The following is a 14,874-nucleotide window of genomic DNA, read 5'->3' as shown; positions in this document are numbered from 1 at the left end:
TAGCAAACACTACGTATTCAAAACTAGTAATTAACACGGCCTCACAAAACGTTACGCATATTTCTATATTGAATGGCTGCTATGGAGTTTGATTAAAAACGATGCTAATGTTGTTTTGGCAGTAAGATTAGCCAACGGTAGCTGTGCTGGTTTTTGTTATGGACGTCTTTGATAAGATGTCTTTGCAGAAACAGAAAGAAAAGCTTTTATGATGAGCTAATATGGTATTTGTGTTGAGTTGTCTAGTAAATATTTGATGAATATTAACGTTTTTTGTCCGTAATATTGTTGCCACTGCATATCAAGACGTTCTTGAAAGTCTAAAAGTTGCAAGCTGGGCCCTTTAGCACCCGGTTTTTCATCGATGCAAAATTGCAAGCTACTCTGGTCAGAAAAAGTCATATGCATCTGAAATTGGAACGCTTAATTTGAGCTAGCTACAGCGTTATGTAAATTATGAAAAATCTTATCTTAAAAATTGGGACCAACAAAACACAATAATATATCTTTTGAATGGCCTAAGTCCTCAAAATGTTTAATTGTTGTATCAATGAAATAACAACAACATTAAATGTTGGCTAGGAGTGAATCGAATAAACAAATCAAGTTCGTACAGAAAGTTGAACAATGTGATATATGTACTGTGATGCGGGGTAATCAGAAAGTAGAATACATGTTGTGAGTATTTCTTTTTGGTACTGAATAATTGTGACTGATGTGTGCACCTACAGCTTCACCATGAGTTGGGCGGTGGAGGAATGGAAGGATGGCCTTCCGGGGAAAGCCCTGCAAAAGATTCAGGAAATGGAGGGTCAACTGGACAAACTTAAGAAGGAGCGCAGCCAGAAACTGTTTCAGATGGAGTCCTTAGAGGCAGCTCTTCTAAAACAGAAGCAGAAAGTTAGTGCTTGGATTAAACATGTTTAACAAAAGCTAATTTCCTCATAAAATGATATTCAACTTAATCAATGTGTCTCAGGTGGACAGTGAACGTAATGAAATATCTGCAATGAAAAGAGAAAATCAGTCTTTACTCGAATCATGTGACTCTCTGGAGAAAGCCCGTCAAAAGGTTGTCCACGACCTTGGAGTCAAAGAGCAACAGGTATTACCTTCCACTTTTTAAATCTATGGCAAATCTTTTGCAACAGTGATCCTCAACATCACATGTATTTTTAGGTGAACTACCTTGAGGGTCAGCTTAATGCATTCAAAAAGACCATTGAACGACTGGAGCAGGAACTAAAAAAGTGAGTTAACCTTTGTGTGCATGTCACTGCTTGGCTTCAAAAATTAATTGCATTACGCTTACTGTATGAAATTTGTTTTCTCCAGGTACAAAACTGAAATCGACCGTTCACAGCCTGCAGGCAATTCTTCAGCGGCCTCATCATCTGATCTTCCAGTTTTTGCCACTCCACAGAAAGGTTTTGCCACACCAGCTCCTGTTCATACATTCAGGCAGCAAGGTACTGCTAAATTTGTGTTTTTTGTTTTTTTGTTTTGAGATTCTATGACATATTTATTTGCTTTGTAAAGATAACCGACTTGAGGACCTTCAGGAAAAATGCAACCAGGAAATGGAAGAAGGAAAAAGACTAGAGAATGAATTGAAAATTTTACAGGTTAAAGTAAGTGCAGCAATTTTTTTATTCTTTAATATTTTTTTTAGCAAACGTGTTTTAACAGTATTTTTGTCTTGATTTTTAAGTTGTTGAACCAGTCATCGGTCTCTGTGAGCCACAAAGATATTGCTTCTCGCCAACAAGCAGGATCCTCTATTTTCCCTTGGCAACAACAGGAGCAGAGCCACAGCCGCCACACTCAGGATGCAATGGAAACCCCTCTGAAAAGGAGAGGTGCTTCTCTGTGGGATCTCCATGATGAGACACCTATTAAATCCAGCCAGCGTCTGAGCTATGCTGTCGCTAGTCCAAGTGGCTCCTCTCAACAGATGGACCAACTCAAGGCTCAAAATCAAGGTAAAATGTTGATGTATATTTCTCAAATCCTTATCCGTATTGCTTGCACTACTAACCACAATTGACTGATTGTCTTTTTTTATTCTTCAGAATTTCGTTCTCGCGTATCTGAGCTGGAGAGAAACTTAGCCAATCAAGAAAAAGAAATAAAGAGCCAAACCTCCAAATTACAGGAGCTGCAAACCCAGCTGACTCACACCCGCAAAGATCTGAGTGACCGTGACAAAGACTTGGCCAAGAAGAGCCATGAACTCACCCAAGCTACAGACAAGCACCAACAGCTTCAGTCCAAGGTACTGTTTGCCCACCATGTGTGATGATCTGTCCTTATTAGTCACCATTGGGTTTCAAGGTTGCACTGATTGCTTGGATTTGCTGTTTAGTGTACAACGGTTGAACAAAAGCTAAAACAGGTGACTGAGGAGATGAATTGTCAAAGGCACAATGCTGAGAGCTGTAAACGAGCCCTGGAACAAAAGCTCAAGGACTTGGAAAGAGATAGCCAGAAGGTAAAAAAAACTAATATTACTTTTAACTTTTAAATTTTTTGTCAAATTCAGATGAACCCAAACTGACCATTGTGAAATCACTTTTGCAAAGGAACTTGCCCAGTTGCAGAATACTCACCAGACTTTGGAACGGCAGATGAATCAGACTCAGACAAAGTTAACTCAAGAAGTCCAACTATCTAAGAAGGACCATAATATGCTTCAGTCTGACATAGAAAAGGTAAAATTGGCATTAAGTGTGTCTATGTCTGTTTAAGGTGGAATGGACAAATCTGAGTCTCATTTCCTCGTGGCGTGGACGGCCGATTAGTCCTGCCACGTATCAATCATAGGATGCACCTACAGTTCACCTGCAGCCGCGTGCGGCTCGTCCCCAGAGAGCAGCATGTTTCCCTGTGTCCAAGCGCGTGGATCTATCATAATATAGTTCCCTCAGTGTACGGGACATTATTAAGACAGAAAGACAGTTCGAGCTGTCTCGGAAGATACGGAAATCTACGGAGACGAGAGATGCGATGCGATCCGTCACGCTAATAAATAAACGCACATCTAGCCACAAGGCTTTTTTTCCTGCTTCCGCTTGAGTTCTCAAATCTGTGAAAAATCATCCATTACGCCTTTAAATGTAAACTTTGCACTATGTCACAGTTGAATTTTCAAAAAAGTCACTTGGAGAAGGAAGTTGAGGAGCACAAGCAGAAATTACTGAGGTCAGAGCAGAGTCTTCAGGCCTGTCAGACCAAAGAACAGGATCTCCACAAGAAAGTAGAGGTGTGTTTTACTTTACAAAATATTGTGCAAAGACAAACTGGCTTTTGGGTTCAGTTTTATCACAAATTTATGTTCATCATAGGAGCTCCAAAGAGAGAAAAACTATGCATCTGTGCAGCTGGACCAGAGCACTAGACGTTTGAATCAGTTAGAGGACGAGAAGAAGAGCTCAGACCAAAGCCTAAAACGCTCCCAGGGTCTACTCGATGACCTCAGAGGTAAAGTTGTAATGAGAGAAAAAATAGCACTACAGATTAAAATGTTTACTGTGTGCTGATTACTAATACTTTATCTGCTCACATTACAGCTAAATCAGAGGGTCAAACTGATGAACTAAAAAGACTTCAGTCTAAACTGGATCAACAAACTCATGATCTTGATGACATGAAAAGGACGCTATCTGAAGCAGAGACTACTAACTCCAAGTAAATTACTCTTCTAAATAATAATTTGTCAAAACTAAAAAGTACAATTTAAATTTCATTTGTAATTGTTTTTCTCTAGGTCTCAGAGTGATCTCTTGAAGCAGAAACGAGAGTGTGAGCAAGTCACCAACAAATTAATTATCTTGGAGAAAGATTGCCAAGAGCTGAACTCCAGCCTTGTTGTCTGCCAAAATGAGTGTGCTGAACTTAAACAAGCACATGAAGCTCTTCTGCAGTGGAAGAATGAAAAAGAAACTCTTGTCAATGACACGGAGGCTGTGCAAAATGGACTGAAAGAACAACTGAGCAGCTCTGAAAACAACGTAAACATGCTAAATGAAGTGAATGAGGAATTAAAAGTAAGACACTCATTGTGTATTGTATTTTAATATGCTTTGTGAACATTTTCAGGAACAGTGTGTTTTTTTTTGTTTTGTTTTTTTTATAGAAACGACAGTCTGTAGCAGAGGAAATGCATCGCAGTCTGTCAGCTCAGATAGACTCACTGAAAGGAGAACTCCTGAACAAGTGCACAGAACTAGAGGAGAGAGAGCACCAGCATAAAGAGCTCGAGTCCAAGCTCTCAGAGGCTGAGCTCAAACACTCAAAAGACCTCAAAAATGTTGGTGCGCAAGTGATGCAGCTGGAAAATCAAGTAATGTTTGTTTAAACTTGTTTCAAGTAAATTATGCACCTTGAATAACTGGGAAAGGATACCTAACCTTACACTTTCTACTTAGGTCAAAGACATTCAGATGTGTCTGCAGAAAGAAGAGGCCCGTGCGGAGCAGGCTGAAAGGAGAATCACCCAGCTCCAGGAAGAGCAGGAGGCAACATTTGACCTGATCACTTCCAAGGACCAGCTGGTGGAGCTCGGCCGGGCAGAGATCAACCAACTCAGAGAGAGTCTTTCTCTGGCTACAGCTCAGCAGGAGGAACAAGTCACTAGGTAGACCGGTTATTCTGTTCCTAGAGATTTGTCCTTTTTATTTATTTATTTATTTATTTTATTTTATTTTTCAAATCTACGCTTTGTGCACTATGGCTGTGTTCTGGTTTTCACAAAAACAATTCTTCTGATGTTTGACAGGGTGGCCGAAGAAAAAGCCTCACTTTTGAAGCGCTGTGAGGAAAGTGTGTTGTTGAAGGAAACTGAAAGTGAAGAGCTGAAACTGAGTGTGCAAGAAGCCCAACAAGAGCTACTCCTGGCTCAAAATAAAGTATGTTCTTAAAGATCTCCATATTTAAACAATATGGCTAAAATTAAATAAATATATATATATATATATATTTAGATCAGTTCCATGGATCAGTTCATGAGGGTCCAGGAGCAGTTGGGAGAAGATCTGCACAAACAAATTAAAACATTGAGTGAAACGGCTGAACAACACAAGAAGATGTTGAAGGATCAAACTGATGAAGCCGAGCAAATAAAGCAAGAATTGAAAGATTTGAAACGTCAGACTGAAGAGAAGGACAAGCTCCACAAGGAGACCGCAGATCAGATGGTCTCTCTGGTGAAACAAAAGGTGGAGCTGGAAAACTCAATTCGAGAGCTGAAGAAAGAAATGGCGGTATGTTTATTATTAATGACTCAATGTATTTTTTTACTGTACAATATGGCAATGCATCTCTTTTCTTTTGCCAAAGATCTTCAATAATGTAACAGCTGAGAAAATAAAAGCCCTCCATGGGGACATTTCATTACTAGAAGAAAGAGTTGCTGAAGGAAGACATGCTGCAGACAGACTTCCTGTTTTAGAGGATGAACTGAACCGGGTCAACCAGGCTCACACTGACCTGAAGTTGTGTCTAGAAGCTCTTGAGAGAAACCACTCATCTGTAACTGAAATCAAATCCAACTTGGAGAACACCCTTGTGGAGAAAAATGCTCTGATCTCTTCTTTGGAGCTCAATATCAAAGACCTCACAGAGAAGTTAAACACTCAATCTGAGAATCATGCTTCAGAGCTTGAACATTTCCTCAATGAAGAAAGAAAAGTAAAAGATCAGCTTGAACAACTTTCACATAGAGAAGTTGCGATCAAAACAGAGCTACGGTCTCGTCGAGAAGAAATCAAGACCATGAAGGCGACAATATCTGCTGCTTCCAGTGGTTTACAAGAGAGGGACAACAAGATTACAACCCTGAATGAGAAACTGAAGACTGTAGAAGCAGAGCAATGTAAATCTGCAGAACTCTTGAAGGAGAAGATGGACGCCATGAACAAAATAAAAGTTTGTCTTCTATTGGTTTTATGTTATGTTAGTTACAATATAATAATAAATGAAATGCTATCAAACTATTCAATTATTCCAGGTGCAACTGGAGATGCTCCAAATGGACCTGGAGGACAATGAGACGGTGATGAATCAGATGGAAGAACTGAAGGGAACCACAGAGTCACTAGAGGCTCAGCTCGCTTACACCAACACTCAAATGTGTGTGATGGAGGCCAGGCTGGAGGACAGCAAAGCCCAGGTCAGAAAGAATTATTTGATCAGGATCCTGCAATAAATCCAGTGCATATTGATAAATTGCCAAATTGAATGCCTCTGTTTCCAGGTGTCTGTCCTGGAAACCAGGTTAGAAGAAGTTCAGGCTCAAAATACTTCGCTTGAGGCTCAGTACGTCACTGCCAGAGAGGAGCTGATGGACCGGAGCTTTGAGATAACAAGACTAGAGGAAGACGCTGCCCAGCGAAAACAGCTAGAGGAGGCTGTAGCTGACCTGCAGAGTGAACTTGACGGGATCAGAGTCGAAAATGAAAAGTTGGAGACCAAGCTCAAACTGACAATTGAACACAGAGATAAATTAGTCACTGAAAAAAGTAATCTTGAGGATAATCTCATTCAAGGTGATGTAGAAAAGAAAGATCTTAAAGACTCCATAAACCACTTAACAGAAGAGAATAGACGACTACAGGGCAGAGTAGAAGAGCTTCAGGAGAAAACTTACAATGCTCTTGATACAAATTCTGAGTTGAGTGAAGAAATGGAGTCGTTGGGAAATGATCAGCTCCGCTTACAACTGAAGTATTTACTGGAAAATTGTGACGCCTTTCACAGAGAAAAAACGCAAGATTTGGTGAAGTCCATTGCATCATCACAGAAGGAGCTTTTCCAGACCAAAATAGAAAATGAAAAATTACAGACCAATGTGAGACTAACAACTGAGCGTATAAACCTTCTGACTGAGGAGAATGGACAACTTCAGAATAAAATTGAACAATTAGGCCAACTTGAGGCTGAAGTAAATGAGGTCATTTCAGAGATGGAGTTGCATAAGGACGTTCAAGAAAAAGATTTGTTTGTAAATAATCCTTTGGAGCAGACCCCTAGTTCTTCTCAGCAAGAAGTAGAAAAGCTGCAAGAGGAATTAGACAGGAGGGTGAGAAAAAATGAAGAAGACCTCAAAGAAAAGTAATTTTTTTTTTTTTTTTTTTTTTAAATGTGTGTATATAGATATATCTCCACATGTGCTTTGTCGTTGTTTTTGGCTGAATGGTAATGTTTTCTCTTTCTCTATCAGGGATAAACTTTTTGAGGTGGAACAGGCCAGACTACTCACGAAACTCACTGGCTTACAGAGAGAGTTCTCTGACTTTAAACAGAAGTACAACCTGCTGCAAGAACAAGTGAACAGACAGCATGACTTTATAGTGCAACTTTCTGATGCAAAGACCAGTGAAAGTCCAGCTGAAGCATGTAGCCCCAAAGAGTGCACTGAAATAGAAATTGATGGTGTGTATTTGCTGTATGTTTGAAGTTTTAGTATGTATGTTATAATCACTTCTCCCCCTTTTTGTATTTGTTTTATTAGAAGAAATTCCATTAGGTAAGCTGCATGTAGTTGAGGAGACAAGTTTGGAGACCAGGGAGGATGGTTTAGAGGTTGATCCTAAATCACATTTCAGGTAAGAAAGTTTGAGGCCGCTTGCCTTTTGGATTTACCTGTGCTGCATAAAAAATAAATGTGCTGTTTTCCCCAGTGGTAAAACTCTCTCTGATATCATGCCTCAAGAGTGTTTGCAGAATGTTTGTGCAAACATTGAAGAAAGGGTCACTGGAGACCTGGTAAATTAAACATGAAAAATGCATATATTATGACAACTTTAAGTGTTTGTGTCATTTGATCCCCTTTTGTAACATGTCCTTATATCTTTTCTCAAGCCTCCAAAAGACGATAACGTTCTAGCTAAAATCTCAAATGAATCTCATCTCGTGCATGAAGACATGAAGTGCACTGGTAATAAATTCAGCTGCTTTGTGTGGCACATACATTCAGTTGTAATGGAAGATTTTTTTGAAATACACTTGTATAATTTTTTTATTTTGAACAGAAATGCCTAACACAATTCAGTTCAGTGGCGCTGCAGGAGCACATGATGACAAATTGCAGACCCTCCACAGTGAGATTGATTTATTGAATGCTGACCTTGAACTGAGAAAAGAGATGAGTGCTGAAACGGAGACCTATGTCAAAAACCTGGAACAGAAAATGACTGGCATGGAAGCAAAATCGCAGGAGGCCATAAATAAACTTAACATCGCCTCGAAAGAAAACAAAGTTCTTGTCAACCAGGTAAATATTACAGGTACAATTGTAAAGACTCATCTCTTACTTAAACATTCTTGGTGTTTTTGTAGGTTGGAAAGCTGACTGAGGACAATGAATCGTTGATGCTGCAACTACAAACAGCAAAATGTCAGCTGACTGATATCATGGAGATGCTTGAAGGACTAGAAATGGCCAAAGGTAATTTTTCTAAATTGGTGTCTTAAGGAATTGCCACTGTGTAGTACAGCTCATCCTGAAATGTCTTGCTTTTGTTTTAGGTGGATGGGATGAGAGGTTCCTTCAGCAAGAGAGTGAGTTAAAAAGGGTGCGCTCAGAAAAGGCAAACTTGGAGCAGCACATTCTTGGGATGGAGGGAGAGCTGGAGACACTGCAGGAGGAAGGCATCAAACTGAAACAAGAGCTTGACAATCAAAGACGTGTCTGTTCTGGGATGGAGAACAGCGTGGAGAGACACATGGCAGAGGTAAATATTTATGTATGCGAAGCTTTTTTCAGGTTTATTACTCTTAGGTTTAGTCTGGGCATCTTTATTTAATCTTGAATGTGCGTCATTGTTCTGTGGCAAAGTAAAGGACTTTCAGGATAGTTTATACTAAAATCTGATAATACTTTACGCCCTTAAACGTCTAATGTAACATGTTAACGCGTATGTTATGGGGGGTATTGTATTATTCTGATTATATACTGTTTTGCAAAAAAAACATGATTGTTTTTGCAGACAACCCAGCTGAGGTCAGAACTTGTCTCCTGCACAGAAGAGCGAGATGATTTGAGCCAGGCTCTGTTTCGGTGCAAGGAGCAGGTGCACAGCCTGGAAAAAACAAACTCTGACACCAGAGAACTTATTTCAATTCTGGAGGAAGACATCAGAGCAAAGAAAAAGGAGTATGTTCTCCTGCAAAATAACATGGAGAAAATAAAAACTGAAAGGGAACAGGTAATTCAGTCGTTTTATGTTCCAAGTTGTCCCTCTCTATGACTCTTGACAAATATATATATTTTTTATTATTAGTTCATGGAGCAGGTCAAGACTTTAGAGCAGACTTTGGACCAACAAAATGGAGAGAAAGATGAGCTTATTGACCAGCTAGAGAAAATACAAGAGGACCATACTTCTGATATCAACAACACCGAATCTTTAGCCACGAAAATACAGGTGAGATACATGATTACATCAATAAATCATAGATTTATGTGGATCTCACCTCTCTGTCTAAACAGTCTCTTGAAGGTGAAGTGAGTCGTCTGACACATTCTCTGGAGTCTTCTCTCTTGGAAAAAGGAGAGATCGCTTCTCGACTGAACTCCACACAAGACGAAGTGCAGCAGATGAGGACTGGTATCGAGAAGCTCCAGGTGCGCATTGAGGCGGATGAGCGCAAGAAAAAAAAGCTGGGGGAACTTCTTAAAGGTGATTTTCTTTCTTCGATCAATTGTGAATAAATGCTGGGTATGTGATTTAACATTTGTCTGTCTTTAGCTGCACAAAGGAAAGCCGACGTCCTTCAAAATCGCATTGATGCCCTTGAGCGGGAGAAGGAGGATTCTGAGCAGAGTCTTGAAGATGCTGTAATTCAGGTATAAGCAAAGTTCCTATGTAAATAAGCATCACATGTCCTTCAATCAGATCACGGTTTTATATTATTTTATGCAGGTGGAAAGTGTCAAAGTTGAACTGGAAGAGGAAATAATTAAGGTACAGGGTTTCTTTTGATTATGCTTTGAATTGATTAAATCTTTTAGTTTTACTATTGCTGCATAATTACTATTACATGTTTTATGTTTAGGTTGAGGAAGAGAAAAAAGAGCTGAGTGAAAAACTTAAAGAGCTTTCCACTGAACTGGACCATCTTAAAATGGAGAAGGAAAGTATGGAACAAGAGCTCGTAATGAAAAGACAAGAAATTGAAGCACTGAAGGCAGCAAAGGATGAACTGGAAAGAGGTTTAGAGAGAGTTCAAATTGACAGACAACAGGAAGTGCAGCTGTTGGAGAGGGTACTGAAAGAAGCCACTGAGAAACAGACTAAAGAAGTGGGTGATCTCCAAACACAGCTCGAAGACTTGCAGACAAAGATACTTCACCTTGAACAAAAAAGTACAGCATTGGAGGCAGAGAAAATACAAATGCAGTCCGTCCTGCTGGAGAGTGAAAATGAAAAGAAACAGCTCAGCAGTTCTTTAAAGGAATGGCAAATGGAAGGACGAAGACTTCAGACTGAGGAAGAGCAGTGGGACTCGGAGAAGCAGAACTTCAACACTCGCATAGGGATTTTTGAAAAAGAAACTGAAAAACTCAAAAGTCTCATCGCAGCTAAAGACGAGGAGCAGACTGCTTTGGGAGTGACCCGGCGTCAGGAAGAAGATCACAAACAAACATTAGAAAAGTCCATCGCAGCTCTGACAAAAGAGAAAGAAGTGATTGAAGATCAAAACAGGCAGGTAAAAGAGGAAAAAGAGCACCTAGAGTCGGCACTTGTTTTAGTCCAACGTCAAAGGGATGAGCTGGAGTCCACACTGGCATCGGTAAAAGAAGAAAATGAAAACCTTTGCTCAAACTTTGCTTTGATGGAAAAGAACAAAGGTGCTACGGAAAATTCATTGTCTCTTTTTGAGCAACATAAAGTGAAACTCGATCAGGAAAAGCAGACACTAGAGTTGGAAATGCAGAAATGCCAGTCTTTGAATGGTTTGTTAAAAGAAGAAAAGAATGAGCTGAATATTAAGATTTCTTTGCTTGAGGAAGAGATGAAGAGAATTGAGGAGGCAAAAGAAAAGCTGCAATATGAAAAGGAGCAGCTCCAGTCCTCTATGGAAAAGGAGTTAGAATTAAACAAGGTATCAATCTCGGAACTAAATGATCAGGTATTTTTTTTCTATTTCAATCAATAATAATGGATTTGGTCCAAGATATTAAACGTGTAACATTCTCTCCAAGGTGTCAGAGTTGACTTCCCGTGTAGCTCGCATCGCTAAAGAGAAAGACTCTGCTCTAAGCAAGATCAATCTATTTATGAAAACCTGTAAACAACTGGAGGAGGAAAAACAAGTCCTGATGAATAATGCAGGTGAGTGTTCCCTTTTCATTTATTCTAAATAGATTGACTTTATAGTGCATTAAGAAGGTCTCATGTTTTCTAATTATGACTTTGTTTGGAGTGTTAGAACCTGTGGAGTAGAGTTGCCCTTTGTGAGGAAGAAAAAGATAATTTGAGAGATACTGATTCAGACACTGAATCACAACGTGCAGGGACAAATGACACATTTCTGAAAGTTTAAACAATCATGTAACAAAAATAAAGGTGTATTATTGTCAAATCTTTTATGTAATAATTTGGATTTTGTCCCTGTTTACAGTAACGGGTAACAGTTGTGGAATTGCCTTCACCTATGTCATATCTAATCTCTTTTTTTGGTTTTACTTCCTGGTTTGACATGAGCACCAGACTGCACTAAAAAGTTTGCATACTTTCCCCCAATCTTAGACTAACATGACTATATTTAACCTGTGGTATGCCTTTTATACATAATGACACATGAAATACTTTTTAGAGAGTGACTATGGCAGTGAAGAGGTGATCCAACTCAAGATGGCAGCAGAGGAGAAGGAGAAACGAGTGCAGAGTCTGGAAGCTTCCCTTGAGGTGAAGACCAGTGAGGCTCAACAAAGTAATAAAAACCTGGAACAAGTTAGCAGTGCTCTTGATCTCATGAAGGAGGAATGTGACACAAAGAACAAGGAGTTGGAAATGGCCAAGATTGAGTTGATTCACCTGAACCAAGTTGTTGAGGATAAAAGCCAAGAAGCTGATGAGAGCATGGACAAATACTGCACACTCATGATTCAAGTGCACAAACTGGAGGAGACCAATAATGCCTTGACTGCACGCCTGGAACAGATCAACAACAAACAAAACACTAATGCTAACATCCATCCCAGTGGAGCTGATGGCCTCCGCCGCTCAAGCAGGAAGTCTAGCTCCAGACTTCACAGCACTGAGAACTCTGAAAACATCCCATCTGCACCTCTGCGCTCTCCTCTGGGCCCAGCAAAGAGGGGCCACTGTGATGTCACTGATAAAGATGCTGCTCAAGAAGCTTTGCACAGTCTGACCAAGAAAATCAAAGCTACTGCTGCCAACACACCCAAACCCCAGGCTCCACAGGATGAGGACTTCAGACCTGAAGGACTCCCGGAACTGGTGCAAAAAGGTACAAACTGGATATTCAGTTTGAACTTTAAAGGGTTTGCAAATATTTGGTATAGAATGTAATGGGCTTGTCAAACGTATCAAAAATTGGATACTAATTCATAATCTAGTATTGAAACTAGATGTTGATCTGTGCAAGTATTGATTCTAACGAATAAATTACACAAACAGCATTTGAGATTTCCTGAACAGTTTTCAGCATCTTGAGCCTTATCAGAATTAATATAAGATGGTACATAGTAACATAAATTACCCATACTCTTATTTTGTATTGAAAAAAAAAATAAAACTTGTTTGTATTGTGCCAACACTAGAATGTAAAAGACAGATTTTTGACTGAGTTCAACTATATTTTTCTGTAGGGTTTGCAGATATTCCTCTAGGCGAGGCCAGCCCTTTTATCGTCAGAAGAACCACAGTGCGGCGCTGTAGCCCTCGGCTCATGTCAAAACAAATCCCCACATCTCCAGAGACTGACAGGGTAAGCTCTTTAAACCAGAACCTGCCTCAGTTGTGTTTGTCAGTTAGGTCAATTTCTTGGAAAGGTGAGTCCGCTGAGATGAGATGGTTTAGGACAGTTATTAATTATTGTCTGCATCATAGGTTCAGGATGCTGTGAGTTTTAGGGTTTGGAGTGATGACAACATTGTACTTGTTTCCTTTTTACTGATTGTGTTTCATTCACAGGTGCTGGAGCCTCTTAATCTGCAGAGCCCCGCTGATGATGGGGCCTTAAACAGGAAGCGCCTTTCACAAAGTGCAAAGGATCAAAAAACAAATCAGAATGTACAGAAGACCACAGAGCAGACACAAGCACAGGGTGAAAACTGTCACGTTCAGTAGATTTCTCATACATTAAATTCACACTCACAATTGGGATCCTAAGTCACAATTTCAAACATTTAAGGGTTTTTTTTTTACACTTTTTAAATTTAGATTCATCCACATGTATCACTTAACCCTTCTAGTAACACAACTATACACAAATTTACTCAAATGTTTTAAACTATAGCTCAATTGTTAATACTTTTTGAATTTCATCACATGTTGGTTACTTATTTTTGTATTGTCATTCTGCTTTTTGAATTATGTCTTTGGACTTTGTACATAGTTGGTTGTATATAAAAACAGACAATAGGCAGCTTTAAGTAAGTGTTGACTTTGCAAATTTTCTTTTTAAACTGTTTTAGAGATCAGTTTTGTAAATGTTAATAGCTGATAAAACTAAAATTTTACTAAACATTTATCATGCCCAAACTGTGTTTGATTTTTTTATTGGTTGAATGATATGAGCCTTGAAAGGATATGACATGAGTTAAGACCAGTTGCTGACGTACATCTGGAGCATACAGACTCTTTAAGGAAAAGCTCACACATGTAATAATAACTCACCATTTTAAAGTGTATTTCATTACGGTAATTGAGTTTGCTCAGATGTGTGAAATGACATTTCATGGCATGCCTTTTAAAGAGACATTTTACAGGAGCAATTTCAGTAACTAGTGCAAATGCTGCTTTACTATTTTCTATCCTGTCTTTTCACATTATTCCCTCATTTTTCCTGAAGCCTGTTGAGGCTGTGTCCTTGTTCTGTCAAATGTAGACAGGCATTTCCTGATAAACAGGCTGTACATTTAGCAGACCCATCTTTGGATCAATAAACATTGATTATCTTTCTTTTTGTTATGCAAGCATTTGGTGGAGTCCAGTATTAGGTAACTACTGACCTTTTGGCCTTAGGAACAGAGAGCAAGACAAGTCAAAAATGACATGTAATCGATGCAAATGTGTCATGGTGGTCAGGAAAGCAGTGCATCCTGGGATATGGGAACAGAGGAGGTGACAAACCTCTGGCTGGAGCTGAAGCGGAAGCTGTGGTGCCAGAACCAACTGACTGAGCTCTGTGGACACTGGCACCAGACGAGAGCGAGTGGGTCTGAGGCGCGCACAGACCAATCTCCTGTATGCATGATTTGAGCCATTATTCATCCACACTGTGTAAGCTCTGTGGCCCACGCTGCAGGAAGTCTCCACTGGGATGGGCAAAGGAAAAGACTGAAGTTCACTGTGAGACAATGACTTTCCGAAATAAAAACAACTTATGTTTTAATCCCCAAGTGTCCAAACGGACTATTTAAAATAAGTTCATTTCTTGCAGACTCTTGACTTCTAGATCAGCAATGTATGTAGCATAGCTGAACCAATGAGGGATTACACAGACAAAGTATGTAGCCATAATGCAACAAAATAAAATCTGTTAACACCGCATGTTTTTCATGTTCACGTGTGTTTGTCTGCTGAAAGACATGAGGATTCTTTTTCTCTTGACCTCTTGGCCTCGTCCACAAACGTACAATGACTGGAACTGAATTCTTGAAGCACATAAACTGTAACA

At 39.6% G+C, this 14,874-nt stretch overlaps 1 protein-coding gene across 1 annotated transcript; it reads left to right on the top strand.

Annotated features, from left to right (window-relative positions):
• Window positions 1–736: 736 nt before the first annotated feature.
• Window positions 737–13,379, top strand: cenpf (centromere protein F). Its single transcript, XM_072464627.1, has 37 exons — window positions 737–900; window positions 980–1,105; window positions 1,180–1,250; window positions 1,336–1,469; window positions 1,540–1,631; window positions 1,712–1,982; window positions 2,073–2,275; window positions 2,366–2,491; window positions 2,583–2,711; window positions 3,140–3,262; window positions 3,345–3,480; window positions 3,570–3,687; window positions 3,767–4,046; window positions 4,136–4,342; window positions 4,428–4,636; window positions 4,778–4,907; window positions 4,983–5,261; window positions 5,338–5,925; window positions 6,008–6,169; window positions 6,254–7,110; window positions 7,220–7,431; window positions 7,511–7,604; window positions 7,680–7,764; window positions 7,861–7,936; window positions 8,031–8,272; window positions 8,338–8,446; window positions 8,527–8,732; window positions 8,988–9,206; window positions 9,282–9,425; window positions 9,491–9,680; window positions 9,750–9,847; window positions 9,924–9,965; window positions 10,057–11,133; window positions 11,207–11,336; window positions 11,821–12,480; window positions 12,842–12,960; window positions 13,167–13,379. The coding sequence occupies exons 1-37, from the start codon at window positions 739–741 to the stop codon at window positions 13,320–13,322; spliced, it is 8,262 nt and encodes a 2,753-aa protein (XP_072320728.1). The 5' UTR covers window positions 737–738; the 3' UTR covers window positions 13,323–13,379.
• Window positions 13,380–14,874: the final 1,495 nt, after the last annotated feature.

The sequence above is a fragment of the Eucyclogobius newberryi genome, unplaced genomic scaffold, assembly GCF_026437365.1.
Source record: "Eucyclogobius newberryi isolate DKJ021-1_F unplaced genomic scaffold, fEucNew1.0.hap1 SCAF_5, whole genome shotgun sequence".
In the NCBI taxonomy this organism is placed as follows: domain Eukaryota; kingdom Metazoa; phylum Chordata; class Actinopteri; order Gobiiformes; family Gobiidae; genus Eucyclogobius; species Eucyclogobius newberryi.
The sequence above is the reverse complement of the archived record's forward strand: the minus strand, read 5'-3'. Positions and strand labels throughout refer to the sequence as shown.